At 39.9% G+C, this 26,492-nt stretch overlaps 1 protein-coding gene across 1 annotated transcript in view; it reads left to right on the forward strand.

Moving 5' to 3' along the window:
• The first annotated feature begins 1,140 nt into the window (after positions 1-1,140).
• Positions 1,141-26,492, forward strand: part of nrip2 (nuclear receptor interacting protein 2) — a 76,291-nt gene continuing 50,939 nt past the window's right edge. The window contains exon 1 of the mRNA XM_033614537.2: positions 1,141-1,770. Within this exon, the coding sequence (XP_033470428.1) occupies positions 1,615-1,770 (156 nt within the window). The 5' untranslated portion in view covers positions 1,141-1,614. The remainder of the gene's footprint in view (positions 1,771-26,492) is intronic.

Below are 26,492 nucleotides of genomic sequence, written 5' to 3' on the forward strand. Positions count from 1 at the left end.
ACAAGTAAGTAAAAGCCAAACTAAAAAGAAATGTCTTAAGATTTCTTTTAAAAATGTCCACACAGGTGAAAAAAAAAAGAATTAAATTTTTTTTTTCTAAAAAATAAATCAACAAAAAATGAAACAATAAATTGAAGAAAATAAATTAAAAGAAAAAAAGAAAAATTTGAACTGATTAATTTACTAATATATATAAATATATATAATTAATGAATACATTAACAGATATTTTTCACCTTGATTTCACCCACCAAATGTATTAAAAAAATCGCTAAAAAAAAAAAAAAAAGTCAGAAAAGACTACAGACCACCCATCACAAAAAACAGCACAGGGGTGACCAGCAGGGGGCAGCACATGCTTTTTCAACATGAAGTATCTCAGCAGGCATTCAGTATTTTTCACTTCACCTTCTCAAGGACTCCTTCCTTCAAATAAATAGCATATATTTGAAACCAATTATACTGTCTTACATTTTGTCTGTGTCTTTTTATGATATGCTTTTTCTGAATTAAAAAAAAACAAAAACATTTATCTAAGTTTCCTGTTTCACATGAAACCCTTCAAACCTGTAGCCTGAATCATTGTGATTTTAAAAATGTGTCATCGTGTAGAGGTCAGGGTGGGTGTGATATTTTTAGCTTTTGTTGGTGCGGAGAGATGGAAAGATGGATGGATGGTTTGAAATTGAGTTTCTTTAATTTGCGGCGGCAGAGGAAATCAATTGTTGCCATCAGTGGACCAGATTGATCCTCTGTGTGGGGTCAGACCACAGTGATGTCTCTCACACCTCCACAGTAGGGGTCGCCGAGGCCAATCACTGCTCAGAGAATTAATCCTGCAAACTGTGATGGGCTTAGGAACAAGATACAGAGTGACAGGCGCAGTGTGTGTGTGTGTTGCAGCATCACTTTAAAGACTAAACAATGCAGAGATGTTAAATTGTAGCTGCATGATGACAGTGTTTTCACAGATTAACTGTCTTTGTCTTTGTTTCCTCAGCTGAGAGTCAACTGATAAATGTGCTCTGTATCAGGAGGTGAGCATGCGTCTGTTTAGTGTGTGACGGAAAGAGGAGGGCTGAGAGGAGAGAGAGAGAAAGAGAGAGAGAGAGAGAGAGAATACACTCCTGAAAGCAGAGATATGAGTGTAACAGAGAGAAAGAGAGAGCGAGAGAGATCCAAGGACAGACGGCACTGAGGGGAGGGGAAATAACACACTCTCAGTCACACCTACCCCTCAGCCTCACTCAGCCTCTGTAAGAGAGACAGAACAGATCTTGACATTGTGAGGAAGATGCATGTCTACATCAGAGGAACATCCAGGACAGGACAATAGCACCTAAATCTGCTGAGACAAATACATGCCAAGGACTACACTCAGCAAACAGCAAGCCCAGAGGGAAGGACATTTCAGAAAGGGCAACACAGGGTGGAAGAGGCAAAATTTGCAGGTTTATTTTGTTGCTTAAAAAGGACCTAAAGAGCAATCCCTAATAAGCTGCCTCGGATATCCAGTGTGTCTCTGTCCGCAGAAAGCTCCCAGTGCTGCTGCTGCTGCTGCTGCTGCTGTGAGGTTATAGTCTCCGAAAAAGACTGCTTTACAGTCCAGAGACCATGAGTGATGCGAAGAAAGGTGAGCTAGCCATCCGGGATAAAGCCATCCTGCACCAGCAGAGGCGTCTCAAGCAGGCCACGCAGTTCACGCACAAGGACTCGGCTGACCTCCTGCCCCTGGACGGGCTGAAGAGACTGGGCACATCCAAAGACTTGGTGAGTGGACTTTAAATGAGGCGCTTGAGACAATCAGGTCATGATTGACTTGATTGGAGAGGCTGTCGTGTGTGTTGCCAGGTGCTTGGCAGTCGTTAAGGGCTGACTTTGAGTGGAAGTAGGTGCACCGTTCTGTACGGTGTTTCAGCAGCATGTCATATTTAAAGAGGTTAATTTCACTGGATTAGCATTGCACTCGTGACGTTGTCGGACTTGTGTTAGACAGCAAAAACAAAATATTTAAGGCGATGCAGCAGAGCCAGAGATATTTTGTTTCCTCCTTGAATTCTGCTCCCCTGTCAAAACCTGGCACATACATTACCCACAATGCAATTTTACACCTAACAGATCATTCTGAGATTTACAGAGCAGTGCTAGTCTTTGAAGCCAATCTTACATAGTGGCCAAATATGGAATTACAATGTCTGGGTCCATCACGTGATGCCACGGGGCCCGAAATGGTTGTTTCCATAGACTTACAATGGGAAAGACACGTCTGTAAATCAGTGGATTGGTATCTTTGAGCGTCATAGCCCCTGTGAAATGACTCGTTCCACTATCAGGATTCAATCCATGCGGTCTGATAACATTTCGAAAGTCTAGAAGAGCTGAAAATTAAAAATTAAATAAATTCTATGCTTAGTAAAGTTAGTGGAGGGCTCGTCTGACTCACCGGATGTAGACTGTGGCTATAACCCTGACACTGGGCGGCTGATTTCGGCATTCTCCCTTAATTTTGCTTTTTGCATGTTGCAGTTTCAAAATCCCCTTAGCTATGGGAAACAACAACATTCTCAGAGCTAGCAACTTACATGCTGAAAATGGCACATTTTGACAGAGATTTGGATTGAGCAATAAGGCAAGATGCGGAAGATTTGAGTCATTTCATACTGCAGAAATCATGCTTTTCTGGCTTCATGTGCCATGCAACTTTTGAGCAACTCTAAGCAATTTTGAGCAACTTTCATACAAATGAATGAGACCCTGCCTCCAACGCTGTATCCCTTTTTCTTTATACATCTGTGGTTATGCTAGTAGTGGCTAAAGTAGCCTCATGCTAATAGCCTCAAGCAAAGATGAGAAGTATGCTACAGAGGTCGGGGAAACTCAGTTCTTCCTAACTCCACATCAGCAATTTAATTTAAAAAAAATAATTTTCAAACGTCTTCAAACCCAACTGACACTGACTCATATGGCATCACTTGAGGCAATTTATCAGATTTTAAACAGCTTCCTTTTGAAGCCACAAAGGGCTTTATCCAACTTCCTATGATGTGCTGGCTTGGCTTGATTCAGTTTGACCCAGTTTAACTTGGCACGTCAGCGATTTGCATCTCCAAACAACATGGCTACCTGTTTTAAAGTGTGTCTTTAGCTGATGATGCACTGCCTTCAATCTGCACCCTCTCAAGCTCTGTTAACTATTGCACTGTGCAACAGTTGTTGGTCACCAGCTTCTTATCAGTGTGAATTTTAAGGCTGTTGTTATGATTTTTTTTGGCATTTACTGCTTATTGCTTGAAAAATGGAGAATGTTGACGCTTTAAGTTGACGAAGCCTGTCTGATGTCACTGCAACCTGCTTAAAGGTGGTTGGGCGCGCTTTGACCCGACTCTGAGATGGTCCATCTTGGGTGCAACTTGGTTGTAGGTCATGGCGCTGCTCGTGCGGCGACTGGCAGCAAGACAAGTCATGTCCGCGTTTTGTGTCTGTGTGTAGTGTTGTGTAGCACTCATGTACCTTTTTAAAGTGAGCAATCTACAACAGTGAGTAATCAACAACTTGGCCAGTTGGTTGCGACTTTTTGTGTTGTCTGGAAAGCAATGGAGCTTGCAGTGGTGTTTCTGCTGTGGATGGCGTTTTTCCTCGCCCAAGGTCTCCAGACCCCTCGGATCCAGTACAGCAGGGAGTTTCTTCTTCAGTGGAGAAATCCTCCACCGGCCAACCCTCCCCTGGATCTTATTTCGCAATGCGGGGATTCTTGTGGAGAGATAACAAAGTCTTATGGAAACTTCAGCGGCGCTTTCCCTTGCAAAACGAGGAAGCGAGGCAGAAGGGGCGGTGCTCGACGAAGGCTGCGCAAGCTATCCCTCACCTGTATCCCGCTGCCGTCTATGATCTAATGCACAGTCACTAAGGAATAAAGTTGATGAGCTGCAAGCCCTTGTAAGATTCCAACATGATTTCAGGGATGCATGTCTTTTGGCCATTACGGAATCATGGCTTACGGATCAAGACTCGGATGCAGATCTTTCCCTGGATGGATTTGGTGCACCGGTCCACCTTGACCATGACGCAAGTGTTACGGGCAAATCACAGGGTGGAGGAGTGTGCCTCTATGTAAATCAGCGATGGTGCAAAAATGTTCTGGTAAGAGAAAGACTCTGTACTAAAGATGTTGAACTGTTGGCTGTGTCTCTGCGTCCCCCGTATTTGCCCCAGGAACTTTCAAAATCCTTTGAAAGACTGATGAAAGAAGAACTTCTCCCCCATTTAGAGCCTCTGCTTAACCCACTGCAGTTTGCATATACAGCGGGTCGTGGGGTGGAAGACGCCACTGCCACACTTTTAAACCTTGTTTTTAAACATTTGGAAAGTAGCAAAACACATGCCCGATTGTTATTCGTGGATTTTTCGTCATCCTTAATTCAATCAATCAATCAATTTTATTTATAAAGCCCAATATCACAAGTCACAATTTGCCTCACAGGGCTTTACAGCATACGACATCCCTCTGTCCTTATGACCCTCACAGTGGATAAGGAAAAACTCCCCAAAAAAAACCCTTTAACGGGGAAAAAAAAACGGTAGAAACCTCAGGAAGAGCAACTGAGGAGGGATCCCTCTTCCAGGACGGACAGACGTGCAATAGGTGTCGTACAGAACAGATCAGCATAATAAATTAACAGTAATCCATGTCCACAGGAGAGGAGCCTGATAGCTGAAGGCTCTGGCTCCTGATCTACTTTTGGAGACTTTAGGGACCACGAGTAACCCTGCGTTCTCAGAGCGCAGTGTTCTGGTGGGATAATATGGCACTATGAGCTCACTAAGATATGATGGAGCTTGACCATTTAGAGCTTTATAAGTTAACAGTAGGATTTTAAATTCAATTCTGGATTTTACAGGGAGCCAGTGCAGAGAAGCTAAAACAGGAGAAATATGATCTTGTTTCTTAGTTCCTGTTAGTACACGTGCTGCTGCATTCTGAATTAGCTGGAGAGTTTTTAAGGACTTACTAGAGCTACCAGATAATAGAGTGTTACAGTAATCCAGCCTAAAGGTAACAAAAGCGTGGACCAATTTTTTTGCATCTTTTCGGGTCAGGATAGGCCTAATTTTCGCAATATTACACAGATGAAAAAATGCAGTCCGTGAGGTTTGTTTTAAATGAGAATTAAAAGACAAATCTTGATCAAATATTACTCCGAGGTTTCTTACAGTAGTGCTAGAGGCCAGAGCAATGCCATCTAGAGAAACTATGTCATCAGATAAAGAGTCTCTGAATTGTTTGGGGCCAAGAACAATAACTTCAGTTTTGTCTGAATTTAACATCAGGAAATTGCTGCTCATCCAAGTTTTTATGTCTTTAAGGCAGTTATGGAGTTTAGTTAATTGATTACTTTCTTCTGGCTTCATCGATAAATACAACTGTGTATCATCCGCATAACAATGGAAATTTATAGATTTCTAATTCACTCACTAATTCAGGCCAGAGGGGAGGTAACTAGCCCCTACCTGGCTGTGGAGGAGTTACATGTTGTACTTTATATTCAGTGTATTTATACTCTCATGTTTCTATTTCTTGTTCTTGCTTTTTTTTTGATATATCAATTGAGGTGAGCCATGCTGTGAACTTGGCCACTGCTGTTTATTTATTTAGTGCTCACTGTTTTTTGGGAATGTGCTATTTATGTGTATGTATGTACTGTACCCATCTGTTTTAGTCTTTGCTGCAAAATCAATTGCCCCTTGGGGACATAAATAAAGTTGAAGTTGAACTTGGCACAACTGGATGTGTTTAAACCAGTAATGGATAGAGTTGGGTACCGAAACTCGGTACTTTTGGTACTTGGTACCGATTCACGTCGGTACTACCGAGTACCGATTCACTTAAAATGAATCGGTGCCAAATTTCGGTTCCTGAGGTGGAGCGAGAGCGCATGACTCGCTCAGACTCAGCAACAATGGCGACAAAAAAAATGTGTAGACAAAAGTTAACATGGAACACTGTTCCTAAATGTTCTCAATAAAATGTTGAAACTGAGAAGTTTAGACTTTAAAAAGTACCGAAATAAGGTACTGTTTGGTACTGGTACCAAATTCCAGATACCGGTACCGGTACCGTATCGGTTCAATTATGAACGGTACCCAACCCTAGTAATGGACACACAAATCACCACAGCATGGTTTGACTCAGCGCAGCCAAAATTGCCAATTGAAAAGCTCTTCAGTCGTACTGCCCAACACCTGTAAACAGAGTTATGATATGTAGATTGGTGAAGCTCCTTTGATTGTTTCATTGCAGCTTGTCAGCCATAATTCTCCTCACTGTTTGAAAAAGAGAGCTGAACTAACCATTATTTTAATTAGAGATTAATCTGCTGATTATCTGCTTGATAAAAGGATTAATTATTTCTTATTAATTTAGTCCAGAGTTCTCAGTTGGTTCTCAAGGACCAATTATAAGTTAGAGAATATACTGTGGACCCCCTCATGTGTGTCCCTTGGAATGAATTACACGTCTCTCATTTTAGTTATGTGAGTAAAAAACAACTGAAATGTATTAGAAAAGATATATATTAAAAATATTTGCACTATGTCAACATAGAAAAACCATAAAATAATGCAGCGGACATCAGTTCAGTTAACTGCAACTAACACTGTACCTAAACAAAATATCAAAAGCAAACCAAGAGAAAAGAGTTAATCTGAAGTGCATCTAGAACTATTTTAGATTAAAAAATGTTAATAATGTTTAATTATAAAGCCTTTAGTTAAAAAAAACTAAATTAAATTTATATATTCATCATTTAAATTAATGAATCTAAAAAACTTCTAATGGACTCCCTGACAGTGTCATGGATGTCCCAAACCCCACTTTGAGAATCATTGATTTAGTGCTAGTTTAATGTCTTAAGTGATGTCTTCAGATGTCTTCTTCTATCTTCACATTAGCCCCTTTTACACTGACCCTTCAAGGCACGAATTTCACAGCATTATGCCACCTTGTTGTTCTGTATGTAAGACATGATCGTAAAATGAGGGGACAGAGTTGTCTCACGTCTGAGCCGAAAACAGAGGTAGTAACAGCGCCGAAACGATGTCTGTATAAACGGGACTATGGGCAGCAGGGATGTGAAACGTTCTGAAGATGTGTTATGTGTGCCACCCAGCATGGGGGATTTAAAAACTAGCTGTTATCAGTTAGCAGCTAACTCAAAGAAGAAGAACAGCGGCCTAAGATGTGAAAACTGGGGAAACACCAAGGTCCAGAAGCTCCTTACCCTCAGATCAGAGGACGAGATTGGCTGCCATATAACAGGGACGGTTAATGATTGTCATTGCCGTGTTTTGCCATCGTTATTGTTTAGAAAGCGCTGCAGATGCAGATCCTCTTCTGGTTCTGCGATGCCTGCATACTGTCTCAAATCACACACTGGTGCGAAATGATGCCGCTGTTGTTTGGTACTGTGTAAAAATGCAAAAGCAGCATGAAGAAGGGACTTCTTTGAGATGCTATGGCATGATTACTGTGTAAAAACAGCTACTGAAGAAACTGATACCATTAAACAAATAATTTTCTGTTGATCCACTAATTGATTAACGGACTACTCATGTCAGCACCGCAGAGGACAGCTGCATATTGGCTGTCAGTTATCAATTTTAATGTCAACCTTATCCATAATTTGCGATTTGACTCCAAATAAATGACCACCATTTCCTGCACTAATGCACTACATTGTGTTCTCTACTGTATGTCATTAAGTGCAGCCTTGAAAAGAAAATTCATCATCGACAGGGTCATGAAAGATTCAGAGTCTTTCACTTTGCATAGAGGGGAGGAGGGAGACGTCAAGTCAAAGCTTGTTACAGTACACTGTGCAGGGCTCGACGTCATTACACATTCAGACACACACACACATATTTCAGGGTTGACATATAAGGATGAAAGACACCTCCAACCTCTTCACTTCCTTTTCCTCTAGAAGCCTTATAAACCGAAGCTGTTATACACTGTGGAGGAACTCCCTGTAATAATCTTAACAATTTATTACTCCACCTCTCCTCTGACACAGTTCTGGTTTGATGGCAGCTTCCCAGATTCCCCAGAGCTCTCCAAGAACCTCGGCACAATCACTCTGGCACAGTGAAGCAGCATGAGCAGCACTCTGTGCTCTGTGGATAACACACTGTGATGCATTTATGCCTGCCAGGTTTTAATACAAACATTTGCTGCTAGAAAAACATTCTGCTCCCCTTTCTTCTTCTTCTTCTTCTTCTTTGACTGAGTCCCATTTTTTGAGCTAATGATACATATGTACCATGTCCCAGAGGTAACATATTATTTAAAACTACAAGTATGGCAATAATAGGTAGATATCGTTTAAGGAGGGCTATTACACACTTCTCTGTCTGACTTTTTAGGCATGCTAGTGGCATTGCTTAATGGATGGCAATGTTGTTCCACCACATTGATCCAGACTGAAATATATATATTTTTTAAGATTATTTTCTCTGCATTTATGTTGCCCTGTTTGAAAGGACAGCTAACCAAAAAAAAGTCTATGACACAATAAGATAACGTCAATTTTTATGATTTCTGAAGCATAAAGCAATCGTCACAGGTAAAAAGCTACTGTTAGGCTGTTAATGGATTTCACTACGGTCGAATTACTATAATGTTGCCACCACAACGAGGCTGTGAAGCTAACACATTCTCACTCCGACCTTGTCACATATCAACGTTTGGTCATGGACTTTCCACGTCAACACATACGACGCAAAAGGTACCCTGGGTGTGTTGGTTGTTGACGTTCTGGGATGCAGTGTCAAGTTCTGCCTGTTATATGCATTGTCTTCCTTCAAAATACACTTCTGTTTTTACAGGAAATTTAACATTTACATGCAGTCTCTTTAAATAAACGCACTATGCCAGTGCAGCATCCTGAAATGGTGTTGGTCGGACACAACAAGCAATTTGAAGATGTCACCTACTCACCTAGGACTTCTTTAAGACATTTCATAGACAAAAATAATCAGTCAATAATCAAAAATAGTCGGCAAATGATATGATTGGGAGAATAACTGTAAAACCTTTTTAACATCAACATGTTAGCATTGTCATTGTGGGCATTTTAGCATGCTAATGTTAGCATTTAGCTTAACCCTCCGGTCCCCCTTATAAAAAAAATCACACCTGTCCCCTTCGGGACGTTTTTCATCCTTGTTGAAAAACAACCATAAAAATATTAAATATTAATATTTTTTTCTACTTTATTTTGCTTAAATCTTTTAACCAACTCCTGCTCAGATTATACATACCAAATATTCATTCATTTTGAGGATTTTTAACCCTTTATATGCCATTTTCTTTACATGAAGTCACTGTTACTTTTATGAAAAAAAAACATGAATTATGAATTACTTTCTATATAATAAATGTTGGATGGAATTTTTTTTTCTAATTATCCCAATCTGGGATATGTGAATGATTAATAATTAATTTTTTGTATAGTTTCAATTTTTCAGTAAACACAGACACCTTTCCCCTTCAGGACGTTTTTCGTCCTTGTTGAAAAACAACCATAAAAATATTAAATATTAATATTTTTTCTACTTTTTTTTGCTTAAATCTTTAAACCAACTCCTACTTGGATTATACATACCAAATATTCAGTGTGTGTGTGTGTGTGTGTGTGTATGTGTATGTATGAGAGCGAGAGAGAGAGCGAGGTGAAAACAGTAATGTAACCTTGCAGCAACCTGCAGCTCATAATTTGCAATTTTTAGCTACACAATTACACATATGTAAAAGCACACACACACACACACACACACACACACAATATTTTTTTAGTATCTATACAGCCACAGCCCCCAGACATCCATATCAACACTAACCTAGCATTTATTTTAATTTTGTTTTGCAGCAATGGCTCCCAAACCTCAATAATGAAAAAATAGGAGAAAAATACAGGCAATTTTACTGCTTATTATTTAGTGTGTGTTTGCTCTGCTGGGGAAGCAGGAGAAAAGGTATGATTCAGCTGGATTTTAGTAAAAACTTCCATTTTGATCCCCTAACTCTGGAATGCATGACTAATATCATCAAATTCATGTTTCTAAGTTGCCATGAGGATGTGATGAACAAATACGGAATTTATGGTTTTACATTTAGCTATATTTTCACATAGGGATTTGACATTGTGTATTTTGAGTCCATGTACACACACACACACAAACTAATATTGCAATATTTTTATACAAACCACACTGTCACATCCTTATGAGCACAGCAAGACCATTTTTGATCTACTCTGCATTTGCCCTCCCTGTTAGGGGCCTATAGTGCTTCAAGTGGCCAAACCAGGAATTGTATTGAAAAGACAGCAGGGCCCCAAAAATGGAAATTGGCCCCATCTGTTTTTTTTTTTTTGTTTGTTTGTTTTTTTACCATTCTTGGGTCTCTCTAACCAACCTGACTGCCAGAGATAGAAAAAAATCACGTTTTTTATGTAAATTGAAGGGGAATCAAAAAATGTCGTTTTAATGGGTTTCAATGGGGACGGTTTTCATCCGAGAGGGCAAGGTGTCGTAAAAGGTTGCCATTTGTGTATTTTAGGCCTGATTTCACCAAAAATAAGATTTCTGACCAAATGTCATGCTATATGCATGAACACAGCCAAAGTTATCAAACAATAAAAACTGAAAAATGAATGAAAAGGACGTTTTCCGTCCGAGAGGGACTGGAGGGTTAAAGCTGTACAAGTACAAACCAGCTCCCAGGAACACTGCTCAGCTTTGCAGCTAATTTCTCCCAGTGGTCAGTCGCGGTATTGCAGCAAAAAAAAAAAAAAAAATTGTATATTGTTGTATATTTGTGAAACTTTCCTCGAGTCGAGAAAATGATTTAAAAAAAATATATGATGTCATTGCAATGTTAAGTCTATGAGCCAAGTAAGAACTCACGTGCTTAGCCAGTGGGGGAGACAGATGTGTGCATTTTCTATGGGCTGCATATCATGGAAGTAAACCTGGAAGCTAGAAACTTTTTTGGTGTATGCAACAGGCGAGCAATTCCATAGAAATGAACAGGCACCATTTTGCCATCCAGTATCTCGTTATTATTAATGGTCTATTATCTACGGTCTAGGCTCACAGAGACACATGCACGGCTTCTTAATCCTGTGATTATAGCCAGTTTCTCAGGCAGCAGAGATGAGTCCAAACCTGCACATCTTAACACTATTAAAGATAAAATAAGTCATGACAAGAATATTCCCCAAAACTCTATTAGATTCAAGGAGCGTATTGTTCGACTCATTCATCGGCAGCGTGTGACTCAACTTGCAGGGGTCTGAAAACCCTCTTATCATAATACCAATTATCTTCTCCTTGAAGACAGAACGAAGCTTGTCTCAGCAGTTATCTAAAACACAATCTGTGGCACAGATGTGGCCGTGGGGAACACAACACGACTCGCATGGCATCTGTAACAAGCGATTTTCCATGTCAGAATAGCGTCGAGAACTTGAGGGAGGAGTGGAAATTGCCAGCAGTCCTCGGCCGTGCCTGTATCTCCTCTGTGCACACAGCCAGCTACATCATTTGGGCTCTGAATAGACACGGACCAAATGAAAGGAAGGCATGATGTGTTTCTGAGGTGGCCGAACCCTCACAGACAAAAGATGAGATCATCTAGAGAAGGCTGCCAGATCCATTTGTTGTCTGTAGGACGTCTGACTATAAATCAATCTCTGTTTTTTTCCATTTCCCAGTTATATTCTCATATCTTTTTTTATCTTATTACAGTCTTGCTTGAAAACAACTGTTTTCTTTTTGGCTTGAGGCCTCCGAAGGTCATACCGTAAATGTCAGACACTGATGTTTAACAATAAGCGATCATTTCCACCCAAAAATGACATGATTCATTACTATAGAAGGGTGGTATTTGTCTATTAAGATGAAGAAGACATTATCTGAGATTTGCAAAAGAAGGCGTAATGTAGTTATTTTGGAAACCTAGACTTTATTTCAATTCCATAATTCCCATAAACCCTCACATTGCTATATTTATATATTTTCACCTCTTTTCCTTTACATCAGACTGCCTGTTTCAAGGCCATTAACGGCTTCAGCTTCCCATCTATGCTTTTGTCAAAGCCACCAGACTCCACTGAGAAAACAGTAATTTTAGTTTGGTGAATACAGGAGATGCTGGTCTATTGCTGCAATGATCAGTTAGTTAGTTTTTGGTTATTGTGTGACTTAAATGAATCTGAGCTAATCCTTTAAAACACAGAAGTCACACAATAACACACAACAAAAAAATGATTTGAGCCAGTGGTAGACCAGCAGCTCCTTTGTTCAGCAATGTTAAATCACTGTTTTTCTCAATGGAGTCTGGCCTTGAAGAGAGTGATATAACACCTTCATTTTCCAGCTGGAAATTATTAAGGTTACATTGTGAAAAATAGTCTAAATATAGCATACACTTGAACTGATATTGATTTTTTTAAGTGGGACTTTTTTAAGGTGGCTAAAATATATATTTTATTGCTGCTCCCTGCACAGCAGTAGACTGCTTAGCTTCCACATATTGTTTTTTGTCCTTGTCATTCATATCTTAGATTTTTCACCGCTGTTCCCTTTCTGTTTATTTGGCATTTAACCTTTTTTCTTGTTACTAAATATGTGAATTATTATTAGTAAACATTTACGTCATTTTTATTTGCAATTTCTGTCAACGTGGTTTTGGGTCTAGTAGGGCTTAGTCTCACACACCGGACCTTTCTCAAGAAAAGAAAGGTCTGGCTGGGCCGACTCTCACTTTAAGATTGGAGAAAAAACGCCCTGGCTGCTTGTATTTCTTTCAACCAATCACAATCGTTCTGGGCGGTGCCACAGCAACGGTGAGCTTGCAAAAATATTGCCGGGGGGAAACAGGTTTTGGTGTAACACGCCCACAAAAAAATTTGCCTACAGGACGCGAACCATGGAAGAAAAATGGCTACATCCCCGCAAGATCAAACACCGCAAAAGTTAGTAAAGGACGTGTTGAAAACTGCTACACAACTGGAGGTGGTAGGGCGGGACTTCAGCGGGTGGCTCGTTCCGCCCAATGAGAGGCTGATCTGCAGCGAACTTCCGCCCACTCAGACTAAGTAGGGCTATACCTATACCATGGACTTTGAGAGCTGGTTAGTCATTGTTTTTTATCTGCTTAGCTTCTATGTTGGACTCCAGTCTGTTTCTCCAAACTGACTGACATCTACTGTTTGTAATATACTGTCTATGGATAAATACCCCATACAACCTCATTTAAAAACATCAGAAATATCCCTTTAAGCCTATTCTGGTCAAAAAATATGGACTGTCAAATACGTCATGTGCACTTGTGACAATCATCCCCATCATAGGGTTGGTAGTCACATACTTTAAATTGAGGCAATTTTAAAAATTAATTTAAAAAGATATATTCAACTGAAATGCATCTCCTGCATCGAGAGAACATCATATCATTTATATAAATGCATTTCTGTGACAACCAACCCTACAGAGGATGTGACAAGCATCTCCCACTGGAATTTTACGCGACGAAGCTAACAACCCGATGTTGCAGCCTAGCTAAAAATAAATCCCTCCCTTCATACTTTTTAATAGTATAATAGTTTCATTATAAACCCACTGTGTAAAAGCCTCAAAGAGAAACACAGAGGAGCTGTATATTTACAATTGTCTTACTCCTGAAATGACCCTGTAGGTGAACTCTGACCCCAATTCTGGAGCAACATTTTTTAATGGTGCCTTCTAGGAAGCAAGATCTAATGAATGTGACAACGACCCTGTTCTCCAGACTCTGGGAAATTGCTATAGGCATTTTTCTCTATTTTCTGTCATTTTAAAGGCCAAACAAGCGTAATCAATTCAATTATAGCAAGATTAAGTTAGTAAGCTGTTTCCCCATCTATATCGCCATGTTTCCAGTCTGTGCTAAGCTAAGCTAACTGCCTCCTGGCTCCAGAGATATGGGAGTGGTAGCAATCTACTCACCGAACTCTCTGTAAGAAAGCGGATAAGCATGTTTCCCAAAATGTCAAGCCATTCTTTTAGATATTCACATGAATTGTCTGCAACCTCTGAATTTGTAAAAATGGGTGAATCGTTTTAGATTGTCTTGTTTTTCCACACACAGATCTTTGGACTGTAACGTCGTCTTTCTTCCTCTTTATTTCTATCTGGTCTGTCTTGTCCAGTGTGTAATTCAGCAGCAGAGCCAGCGTTACATAAGAGCAAGTTTGTTTTGCTGCTCTTTAGCCCGAGGTCCTCTCACTCTCAGCAGCAGCATCACTCCAGCCATGTTGTGCTGCAGAGTAAGAGGAGCAGTGAGCATGAAAAGGGCAAAATCCACGGCTGCAACACAGAGCGATGGAGGGGAAGGAAAGAGACGATTAGATTGAAGATGAGGTCATGGAGGAAGCACGGTTTACTGAGGCTGTTTTATGTAACACAGTGTAGGGCTTTGAGTAGATAAAATAAAGAGAAGGGTGAACAAGAGGGAATAGTATGTACTGTATGTATGTGTGTGTGTGTGTGTGTGTGTGTATGGGGGGTTGGGTTTGGAAACATCTGAGCCCAGTTACACTAACACCTGAGCTCAGCATCACCAAGTTATTGTGTAACCACTGTGTAATCTCACAGTTTCCTACTGTACACACTCAAAATTTGCTCCACACAGCTTAGCCCAAAACCACGGAGATAAATGCAGGAGAGGAAAGATGACTTTCAAGCAGCAAGGTTGTGGCAAATGACCCTAAATGGATGCTTTAAAGGGCAACACTATCATTTCTGTGTTTCTGTGTTGAAGCTTCCTTCATATGTTCAGTTATTTTTTTATATTATTATTTCTATTTGCATTCCAAACATAAGTCTTAATTGTTTTCCTACAATTTTAGTCTTTGTTAGGTTAGATAAGCCTTTTGAAAAATATTTAGGTCATCAAACCCTTGAATGAAACTCATCCAATTAAACATGTTGGCACTGTAAGTTTCTGCAAAGCATGTATACGCTACATTCACATGTTTTATACATAATCAACCATTCTAAAGTGATGTAGTATATGAACTGATTTTGTCAATGAGAGGCGGAGGGGATGGTGGATGGGTTGTCACCTAGGTGTGACACTGTTTCCAGCAGTTTTTCATTAGCAACCTGTTGTTGTTTTTTTTTCCAGCAGGGAAAGTGCCATGAAAAGCAGTCCTTTTTTCACAGAAACATCGCTGTGTTTCCAGTGGGAATAGTAGCATGAATAGCATTTGTTTTTTACGGAGACATCACTGTGTGTCCAACGAGAATAGCTGCACAAAAAGGGATTGTTTTTTACAAGACATTGCTGTGTTTCCTGCTGGGATAGTATCATGAGTGGCATTTGTATTTTACTGAGACATCACTGTGTTTCCAGTGGGAATAGTGGCACAAATAGGGTTTTTTTTTACAAAAACATTGCTGTGTTTTCTGCTTGGATAGTAGCATGAAAAGTGATTGTTTTTTACTGAGACTTCACTGTGTTTCCAGCGGGAATAGTAGCACAAAAAGGATTGTTTTTTACAGAAACATTACTGTGTTTCCAGTGGGAACAGTGGCTAGAAAAGCAATTGGTTTTTACTGACATTGCTGTGTTTCCAGTGGGAATAGTGGCACAAATAGGGATTGTTTTTTACAGGAACTTTGCTGTGTTTCCTGCTGGGATAGTAGCATGAATAACATTTGTTTTTTACCAAGACATCACTGTGTTTCCAACGGGAATAGTTACACAAAAAGGGATTGTTTTTTACTGACATTGCTGTGTTTCCTGCTGGGATAGTATCATGAGTGGCATTTGTTTTTTACCGAGGCATCACTGTGTTTCCAGTGGGAATAGCTGCATGAAAACCGTGTGTTTTTTACCGAGACATCACTGTGTTTCCAGCGGGAGTAGTTGCAAGAAAAGCGGGTGTTTTTTACCGAGACATCACTGTGTTTCCAGCGGGAATTGTGGCACAAAAAAGGTTGTTTTTTTTACAGAAACATCCCTGTGTTTCCAGTGGGAATAGTGACATGAAAAGTTGTTGTTTATGTTTCTTGCTGGGATAGTTGCATGAAAAGCGGGTTGTGTTTTCTACCTAGACTTTGCTGTGTTTCCAGTGGGAATAGTGGCACAAAAAGGATTGTTTTTTACAGAACATTGTGTTTTCTGCGGGGATATTAGCATGAAAAGCAATATTTTTTAACTGAGACATCACTGTGTTTATAATGCAAATAGTAGCACATAAAGCATTTTTTTTTTTTTTTTTTACCAAGATATTGCTGTGTTTCAAGCCAGGATAGTGACAATAAAAACAACTCCCACTGAGTATTTTAAGCCAAAACATGATCTTCAACCAAGTGGTTATTAAACCTAACTGCATGTTAACCACAGTATTGTTAAAATGTAAAGTTCTGATGTATTCTGAACATAATAAAATACAAAGTATCCGTGGTTTGAAGAAACATACAATGACAACATTCTTTTTGGTGACTGGGTTGAATTTCATTATTTTGGCTGGCTTCTCTTGAAAAAAGGTCAAGCTTAATGCCAGCCTAAAAGGGTTCACAAACAACAAAGCAACCCAAAGACATTTTCTCACTTATCCCTACTCTCTCTAAAACTAACGGATTAAACAAACAAGATATACAGTGTTAATTAGTGAGCTTTAGAGGTGGTGCTAGGTGGATTTTCATACCTTCAGACACAGTCAGGCAAGCTGTTTCCTGTTTCCCTGTTTCCAGTCTTTATGCCAGGGGCGTAAATACAGACAGTGAGGTGGGGGGGCCTGTAGACAGTGTGGGCCCTTGCAAGTGATTCCGATTGCCACCTTGGAAATGTACCTGTGTTCAAAGATAAATGATAAAAAAAAAAGAATATAATTAATTTAAAAACTGTGCCATTTGCTCTACACGTATTCAAAAAGGCAAACCCGTCTGCCTCATGGTTTTCTTCTTTCTTTTTATTTTCTTAAATAGTGAGTAGCTTGTTAAAACTAACATATTCTTTTTTTTACACAAGCTATAAAATCTTTAATTATCCTATAAAAACTATTACATTAAATGATTAATTTCTTACTTTATTTGATATTTTTGTCAGATATACAATTGGGTTGCCAGGTAATATGCTGATGTTCAATGTCAAGTCTGTGTCAAAATAATACATGCCCGATAGCATGCACTAGGGCCCGTCATAATAGTTTGCACTCGGGCCCGTCATAACTTCTTTACGCCATTGCTTTATGTGACGCTACGCTATCCAACTGCTGTATGTCTTCACTGTACAGATGTGACAGTGGTCTGCAAGGAAGTGAATAAGTGTATTACCCAAAATGTTGAATCAATCCTCTGTGAAATGACATATCAGCTAATTTTGTAGCGTCTTTGCTTTTAATTTCTCAAACTAAAATTCATGGAAAATAGTAAATCCTTCTAGTTTTAAAACAAAATGTTAAGATTAATTGTAGGAAGCTTCAACACAAATATAGTGTCCTTTATAATCTCATATTGGTGTAATTGGGCTGCACACACCTACTGTATCCTGCTGCTGCAAAGCTTCTTTGTTCCTCTCCCTGCAGCTCAGTTGTCCGTTTGCTCATGTCCCTATCTTACAGATGAGTGAGTCTGAAACCAGTGTGTGTGTGTGTGTGTGTGTGTGTGTGTGTGTGCGTGTGAGTGAAAGCTTGTCTAATCAAGAGACTGGAGTCTCCAGGTACTTTCTGAGGATGATCAAAATCTACAGAACTGGGCTCAGATGCAGAACTGTGGCACAGAGGGAGCTGATGGGAAAAAGTGAGCCGCATCTTCACTCTGTGCATTAAATACAACTCATGTCCTGATTTGCTGAACATTATGTCCAATTTTAGCCAAAAAATCCTATTAGACATTTCTAAAATATAGATAACACCGTGCAGAGAGGTGTTATGCTTTGGTCAAACCAGAATTTCATAAAGAATTTCGATCTCCTGTCCTTTCAGAAAGCCATGTTCGCACTAGCAGACGGTGTGCAGTACATCTCATCCCGACACAGGTTTTATATTCACATGCATCCTGATTTCACTCTCTGAACTCAATTGTTTATGATTTTCCCCAGAAGGCAAAGTAGCACTTCAAAGTGAAGAGCAAACACCACACTGTCACTCAGGGTGATCCCCGGGCTCTCGGGAGTTTGCCTCTGCCTTGATTCCTCCAAAACAAACGCTGTTAAATCGGGTTCAGATGCCGGTTTTATTAATAACTCCGGGACAATTAGGTGGGTTGGAGAGAGGTTAGTGTGAACCTGTCTCCCTCTGTGTCATCTGGAGCTGTGGATGGGCGGCAACACTCCCTCAGCTGCTCCCTCAGAGCTGAGGAGGAAGACAGGAGGCTAAAAATACCCGATGAAAACAAAAATGGCAAAACAACCCCAACAACAGAGGAGAGGGCTCACGATACTGAGACAGAGGATGAAGACGTGACTCACAACACCTCGGCCTCCACAGTGGCTCCAAATGTAACCTTGGTGGTTTGAGTTGTTGGAATTGAAAGCAAAGTCCAGAATTCCCTGAAACATGTATGTGAAACATCACAGTTAGAAGCTTGATAAATGACTTTGCTTGATCGTCAAAATGTTTGCTTCTATTGATCGACGAGTTAATTAGCCACTTTTAACCCCAGTCATTGGGATCATTTATAAAGTTATTGTTCAAAAAATTTACATTTAGTTAACTCTAGATTCTCCAAATGGCTACAGTGTGTCTTTTTTTCAAGGAATAGATCCACATTTTGGAAAATACGCCTATTTTCTTTCCTTCTGAGTTAGTCTAGGCAGTCTGGATTTCTTTTATCTTTGGGTGGTATTGATCTTCTCATCTACACCTCAGCAAGAAAGTAAAGAAGCACATTTCCAAAATGTCAAACTATTCCTGTTAATGAAGAGAATGGTATTTTCTTTATTTACCACCATCTTGACATATATTTAACTTCCTGTTATAATGAGCCCATTGAAAATGCTTGGTCAGTGAACCTACCATGGGTATATTATTAGATCTAGATATATGGACCCCAGGATGGCGCCTGCCCATTCCAATAGAGCTGGTTGCCTGCTGCATACGCCAAGAAAGTTTCTAGCATCTGGGTTTACATCTGCAGTACGCAGCCCACTGAATATGTACAGTAGTGTTTCGCCTGCTGCCCCGCCTGCGAGGTCCGACTCAGCCCATAGACTTTACATTGTGATGACATCACAGATTTTTAAATCGCTTTTCTTGGCTTGAGGAAAGTTTTACAAATATAAAACCTCCACAAAACAAAAATTCATAATAAGAAAGAGTCATGAGTGACCTTGTTTGCAGTTTGAGGTGTCCTGTCACCAGTTTTACAGACTTTATAATGGTGGTCTATAGGGAAATTGCTTTTTGGGCAGCAGGGGATTTTTTTCCACTGCAGTGAGTGGCCAATGGGAAAACTTGAAAACAAGGCTGAGTGGCATGCCTGGGGGCCTAGAGTGTCTGACTATGATGCTCTACTGTAGATACCCCTCCAGCATCACTTTGGCACTCAGGGATGGCATGTCAAAAGTTAAGCTTACAGTATGACGTGCATACTGTCCTTTCAAAATAAACTTGCTTTCACAGGGAATGTGGTGTCTGTTTGTTAAATGCATACAGTCTCTATATGAAAAAACAACTTTAAAGGTTTACTTTCTGAGGTTTAGGCAACAAAAGTGTGTGGTTAGTTTTAGAAAAAAAAAAATCATAGTTTGGCTGTTTTTTTTAACGTAATGTATTGTCACGTCACTATTTTATTGACTATACTATGTTGTCATGAAAATAACTGTTGACTTTTGGTCTCACACGGCTTACCAACAGTGGTCTTCTCGATGAAAGTCCACTGTTTGTTTGACACATCCACCTATGCAGATTCTTTTGCTTCTTTTGCAGTTACTCAAAACTAGTGTCAAAAAAAAAGTGTCTCATACTGCTGCTAAAGGTTACCTTGGCGCATCTGTATCTGATGCTCCAAGTGTTAGTATTTGAAGAATTGGGAGTGATACCAGGGTGCCCTTTAAATTGGGGGTCTTCAACGTTTTTAAGGCCAAGGCTCCCTTAGCTAAAATGAAACAGAGCAGGGACCCCCAGCTGCATATATAGTATAAATTGAGTTGCATATTAAATTAGGCATACAATAATGTAGAGGGTGGTCTAAAGTCTCATTTCTATGGTACATACAATGCTGAGCTATCAAAATAATAATTTTTGACCGATTCATATATTTACACATGATGTTTTAATGTTACACCTACATTTATAAGGCACAGTGATTTAGCTTAGGTTAGCTAGCTCACATGATTGCAGAGAGATTCATGGGTAACAGTTAGCTTATCATCAGTGTCGTGTGCTGTGAATCAAATGGCTCTTTTTCTTTTTATGGAAAGGCTGATTTAAATTTGTTGCTGATATTTAGACTAATATTAATGTGTATTTTCAGACATATTTTAATTTTTGAAGGAAAAAAACTAGGGATGCACTGAATATTCGGTAACCGAATATATTCGGCTGAATATCGCAAAAAAACACACATTCGGTATTCGGTGAAATAAGTGAAAAGCAAGGCCGAATAATAGCGGCGTGTTTTTTTGATAACGCAATCAAACAGCGTGCGGTGACGGACGGAGTAAAATATCGCCACGCTGCTGACGTTTTACTCCGTCCGTCACCGCACTCGCATTTGCGACTAAAAAAAAGGGTATTCCTGTCAAATATGGCCGGTATTTACCGGTGATGGAGAAGTCCGGCTCCAATAATGTCCTCTTCTTGGCGTCATGACTGCCCAGAAGTACCTGGACAGCCGAGCTGTGGTGGCACACAGGTATGTGACGTGTCAGAGGTGAAATGAGCCGTTCACATTTCTCCCTTTGTGTCAGGTAATGGTCCACAAACCTCACCGCACTTTGGGGACTGTTCTTTACTTATGAAGGGACTGTTCTTTACTTATGAAGGGACTTGTCAGGGGAGGAGGGTGGCTGGTTGATTTTTATTTTATTTATTTATTTTATTTTGATCCCCCCTATGTTAATCACTGATTGATGCTGTTTTTGAAGTATGAATAAGTCACTAAGTAATTTATTCCATTGAAATATCATTGATGTATTATAGAAAAGTGATTTATCTTTTAAGATTGTTTTTTTGGGCTTTTTGCCTTTAATGGACAGGACAGATTGAAATGGGGTGAGAGAGAGAGAGTGGGGGTTGACATGCAGCAAAGGGTTGTAAGCCGGAGTGGAACCTGCGACCGCTGCAGTGAGGCATTGCCTCTGTACATGGGACGCCGGCACTATCCACTACGCTACCTACACCCCAGTGATTTATCTTTTCATAAATGACAAAAGGCACATCTGCTTCATTTTTGTTGTTGTATTGTGATACTACTCAGAACCATGATATTTTCATTGGTATCGTACAGTGGGATCCAATTTTGGTACCGTGACAACACTAATCTGGAGGGGGTTCATCTGCAAAAACTAATGAAAAAATAAACAACAGTATTCGGTATTCGGTATTTGGTACTCGGTATTTGGCCAAGCGTTTAATTTTATTCGGCTTCGGCCACAGATTTTCATTTCGGTGCATCCCTAAAAAAAACTTGAAAAAACTCAAAAGGAAGCTTCTTGCTGGACTAATCAATTAAGTATGTTGTATGTATGCCACATGTTTTCAGCACCAATGTTATTTCATAAAAAAAAAACATCAGATAATACAGTGGAAAATGAAAAATAGGATTATTATAGGTAGAACAATGAATGAACCATTACTGATTAAAAATAGTTCTCATCTAATCAATTAATGAACTTATCATTCATCATAACAACAAACACCCTCTGTAATGGGATCAAATCAATAACAAAAAACAGCAGCACTATTGTGACCACACCTGTTTATCACACCGAGTAATTACTTTTTATTTACTGGAGCTTTGCATGAAAATGATATTTGATGCAGGATTTAGTGAAGGGACAGGAAGCGATGTAAGAAAGCACAGGGAAAGGACAGAGATGTAAAACAGGAGTGCAGAGGAAGTGGAGGGGCAGGCAGCAGATGTGAAGCTGGTCGGTGCGACAGGAAGTCAGCCACAGGGGACCTCCGTCAGAATGAGAAAGAGGGCATTAGAAAGCTCACGTGACTCGCTGGATGAGAGAGTGAGCAGCCTGTTGCAGTCAGATAATTAGTCCACATGGCAATTAGCCTGTAATCTGACTCAGAGAGGGATGAATGCAGAGAGAAAGAAACTTAGAGGAAGAGATAGAGAGCAGGAGGAGGAGGAGGCGGAGGAGGAAGAGTGCTGGCGTCACGTCTTTCTATCCCACTGGCAGAGGACTGGTTTGGACAGGTTCGTGTTCAGGGGTCACCACAGGACTCATATCAGCAACATCAGCAGCAGACCACGTATGAATAGACACAAAGGGACACGGTGTCACAGACAGATGGACAGTTTAAGACTGAATTTTACCCACTTTGCTGTTCTCAGGTGCACTTAGTATCCTGGTTACGATTTGGTATTTGGAATAATGTCTGCAAATTAATGTCATGTTAACTTAGGTCAAAACCAGAATTCTTTTCATTAATTCTCAAGCAAGTATGTTTGGCAAGTGGAAGCTAAGATGATATCTAAAGGACCCTGTTGGAGGAAATATTTGCTGGGGACTATTTTCAGCAGTGGATTCATCCACATTCGGTGCTCTAGTGTAGGCTGATCTCATGCACTGTTTGTATGTCTACCTGCTAAAAGTAATAAACCATGATTTGTATACAACCCATATAATCGGGAAGGCTGCAATCACATGACCAATGAGTTGGCCAAAAGTTTGGACACACCTTCTCATTCAATGCGTTTTCTTTATTTTCATGACTATTTACATTGTAGATTCTCACTGAAGGCATCAAAACTATGAATGAACACATGTGGAGTTATGTACTTAACAAAAAAAGGTGAAATAACTGAAAACATGTTTCTTCAAAATAGCCACCCTTTGCTCTGATTACTGCTTTGCACACTCTTGGCATTCTCTCGATGAGCTTCAAGAGGTAGTCACCTGAAATGGTTTTCCAACAGTCTTGAAGGAGTTCCCAGAGGTGTTTAGCACTTGTTGGCCCCTTTGCCTTCACTCTGCAGTCCAGCTCACCCCAAACCATCTCGATTGGGTTCAGGTCCGGTGACTGTGGAGGCCAGGTCATCTGCCGCAGCACTCCATCACTCTCCTTCTTGGTCAAATAGCCCTTACACAGCCTGGAGGTGTGTTTGGGGTCATTGTCCTGTTGAAAAATAAATGATCGTCCAACTAAACGCAAACCAGATGGGATGGCATGTCGCTGCAGGATGCTGTGGTAGGATGCTGGTTCAGTGTGCCTTCAATTTTGAATAAATCCCCAACAGTGTCACCAGCAAAACACCCCCACACCATCACACCTCCTCCTCCATGCTTCACAGTGGGAACCAGGCATGTGGAATCCATCTGTTCACCTTTTCTGCGTCTCACAAAGACACGGCGGTTGGAACCAAAGATCTCAAATTTGGACTCATCAGACCAAAGCACAGATTTCCACTGGTCTAATGTCCATTCCTTGTGTTTCTTGGCCCAAACAAATCTCTTCTGCTTGTTGCCTCTCCTTAGCAGTGGTTTCCTAGCAGCTATTTGACCATGAAGGCCTGATTGGCGCAGTCTCCTCTTAACAGTTGTTCTAGAGATGGGTCTGCTGATAGAACTCTGTGTGGCATTCATCTGGTCTCTGATCTGAGCTGCTGTTAACTTGCCATTTCTGAGGCTGGTGACTCGGATGAACTTATCCTCAGAAGCAGAGGTGACTCTTGGTCTTCCTTTCCTGGGTCGGTCCTCATGTGTGCCAGTTTCGTTGTAGCGCTTGATGGTTTTTGCGACTCCACTTGGGGACACATTTAAAGTTTTTGCAATTTTCCGGACTGACTGACCTTCATTTCTTAAAGTAATGATGGCCACTGGTTTTTCTTTAGTTAGCTGATTGGTTCTTGCCATAATATGAATTTTAACAGTTGTCCAGTAGGGCTGTCGGCTGTGTATTAACCTGACTTCTGCACAACACAACTGATGGTCCCAACCCCATTGATAAAGCAAGAAATTCCACTAATTAACCCTGATAAGGCACACCTGTGAAGTGGAAACCATTTCAGGTGACTACCTCTTGAAGCTCATGGAGAGAATGCCAAGAGTGTGCAAAGCAGTAATCAGAGCAAAGGGTGGCTATTTTGAAGAAACTAGAATATAAAACATGTTTTCAGTTATTTCACCTTTTTTTGTTAAGTACATAACTCCACATGTGTTCATTCATAGTTTTGATGCCTTCAGTGAGAATCTACAATGTAAATAGTCATGAAAATAAAGAAAACGCATTGAATGAGAAGGTGTGTCCAAACTTTTGGCCTGTACTGTACGTTGTCACCATGTTTTTTTTTCTAAACCTAACTTACACAACTTTACAATTTTTTTTTTAACCTAATCTGTATAACTTTACATTAAGTACATAAAATGACAATGTCCATCCATGCTCCTTTTTCTAAAACTAAACAAGTAACTTTATTTTCCTAAACCTAACATATGTAACTTTACTTGCCTAAATCTAACCCACGTAACTTTCCATTAAGTACGTAAAGTAACAAAGCCCAACCATGTTCCTTTTTCTAAACCTAATCTACATAACTTTACTTTCCTAAATCAACACTATGTAACTTTACATGCCTAAATCTAACCTACGTAACTTTGTTATGTACGTAAAGTAACAACGTCCAACCATGTTTCTTTTTCTAAACCTAGCCTATGTAGCTTTACTTTCCTACACCTAATGTACGTAACTTAACTTGCCTAAACCTAACCTACATCACTTTACATTAAGTAAGTAAAGTAACAATGTCCAACCATGTTTCTTTATCTAAACCTAGCCTAACTTTTCTTTCCTAAACCTAACGTACATAATTTTACTTACCTAAATCTAACCTACATAACTTTGTTATGTACATAAAGTAACAATGTCCAACCATGTTTCTTTTTCTAAACCTAGCCTATGTAGCTTTACTTTCCTACACCTAATGTACATAACTTAACTTGCCTAAACCTAACCTACATCACTTTACATTAAGTTAAGTACATAACTAACCTATGTAACTTTACATTAAGTATGCAAAGTGACAATGTCTAACCATGTTTCTTTTCCTAATCCTAACATACATATCATTACTTTCCTAAACCTAGCCAACGTAACTGTAGCTGCCTAAATCTAACCTATGTAACTTTACGTTAAGTACATAATACGGCGATACCATTCATGGGGTGCTAATTCATTAGATATTACACAAACTGTTGTATGTGTATTTTTGTACTAATCATCGCATGAGGATAAATGACCTAATCAGTATTTCAGCAAGACGATGTATGTGGAATTGAGTCAAAGTAAACAACAGTGTGTTCATGATAATGAAGGAACATGTCACCCGATGCAACAGTTTGGCTCACAGATTTTGTTTTCCGAGGCTGGCGAAGGCATGACCCGCCCTACTCTCCCTCTGATTCATTCGTTGCCTTTGTTGGTCGGACTGGTTAGGCTGAGGCATGAGGAGTGAGACTAGTTTAGGTTATGGTAAGACAATCAGAGGCAGAATAAGGCAGAGTGGGGCGGGTCATACCTTCATCATACTAGGAAAAAAACACTAGTAGGATCAAAACATTGTTGGTTTGGTCTTTTCGTTGAATCTGTTGGCATTGACAAAAGTACTGACTAATCCTGAGCTTCATGCACAAAAGAAGAAGATGTTTCAGGAGGGAGATGAAAGACTGATGGCCTCAGTAATAAACTGATGCCATTAAGTCTCTGCTAAATGATGGTTGTTACAATATCTGTGACACATCTTACAGTCAGGAGCGTTAAATGCTCAGAATAATATTGTCCAAAATCACTCTGCACACCGTTAGAACTTAACAAACAGATTACACCTCAGTGATGCCAGTTTCACCTCAGGTGCTTCAGCAATGAAACAATTCCCTGTCAATCGGAGCGTAAGCAGCAGGTTGCAGCATTTATAATAAATGAACTCTTTATGGGACACCGCTGCCTGCTGGCTTCATTAGAATTCATGATGAGAAATCCATGAGGAGGCCATATGACTGATGCCAATTCACATATTCTCAGCTGGCTGACAAGCAGTCAGTAGAATGAGGGGAGAAACCTTGAGATCTGTCACATGGGAAGAAAGATGATGAAAGAGTTTCTGTACGATTTAACTTGCAGTAAGTGCACTGTATAAGAGAGCTTTATATAATGTCAAAACACATCGACTGGAAAACGTTATGGGGTTTGGTTCCTCCTAATATTTTTGTCTTACTTTAAAAGCCTCTAAGTTTTGGAACTACAGTCACCATGATGATTTGGGGAATG

Source organism: Epinephelus lanceolatus, chromosome 23 (assembly GCF_041903045.1).
Source record: "Epinephelus lanceolatus isolate andai-2023 chromosome 23, ASM4190304v1, whole genome shotgun sequence".
Lineage (NCBI taxonomy): Eukaryota > Metazoa > Chordata > Actinopteri > Perciformes > Serranidae > Epinephelus > Epinephelus lanceolatus.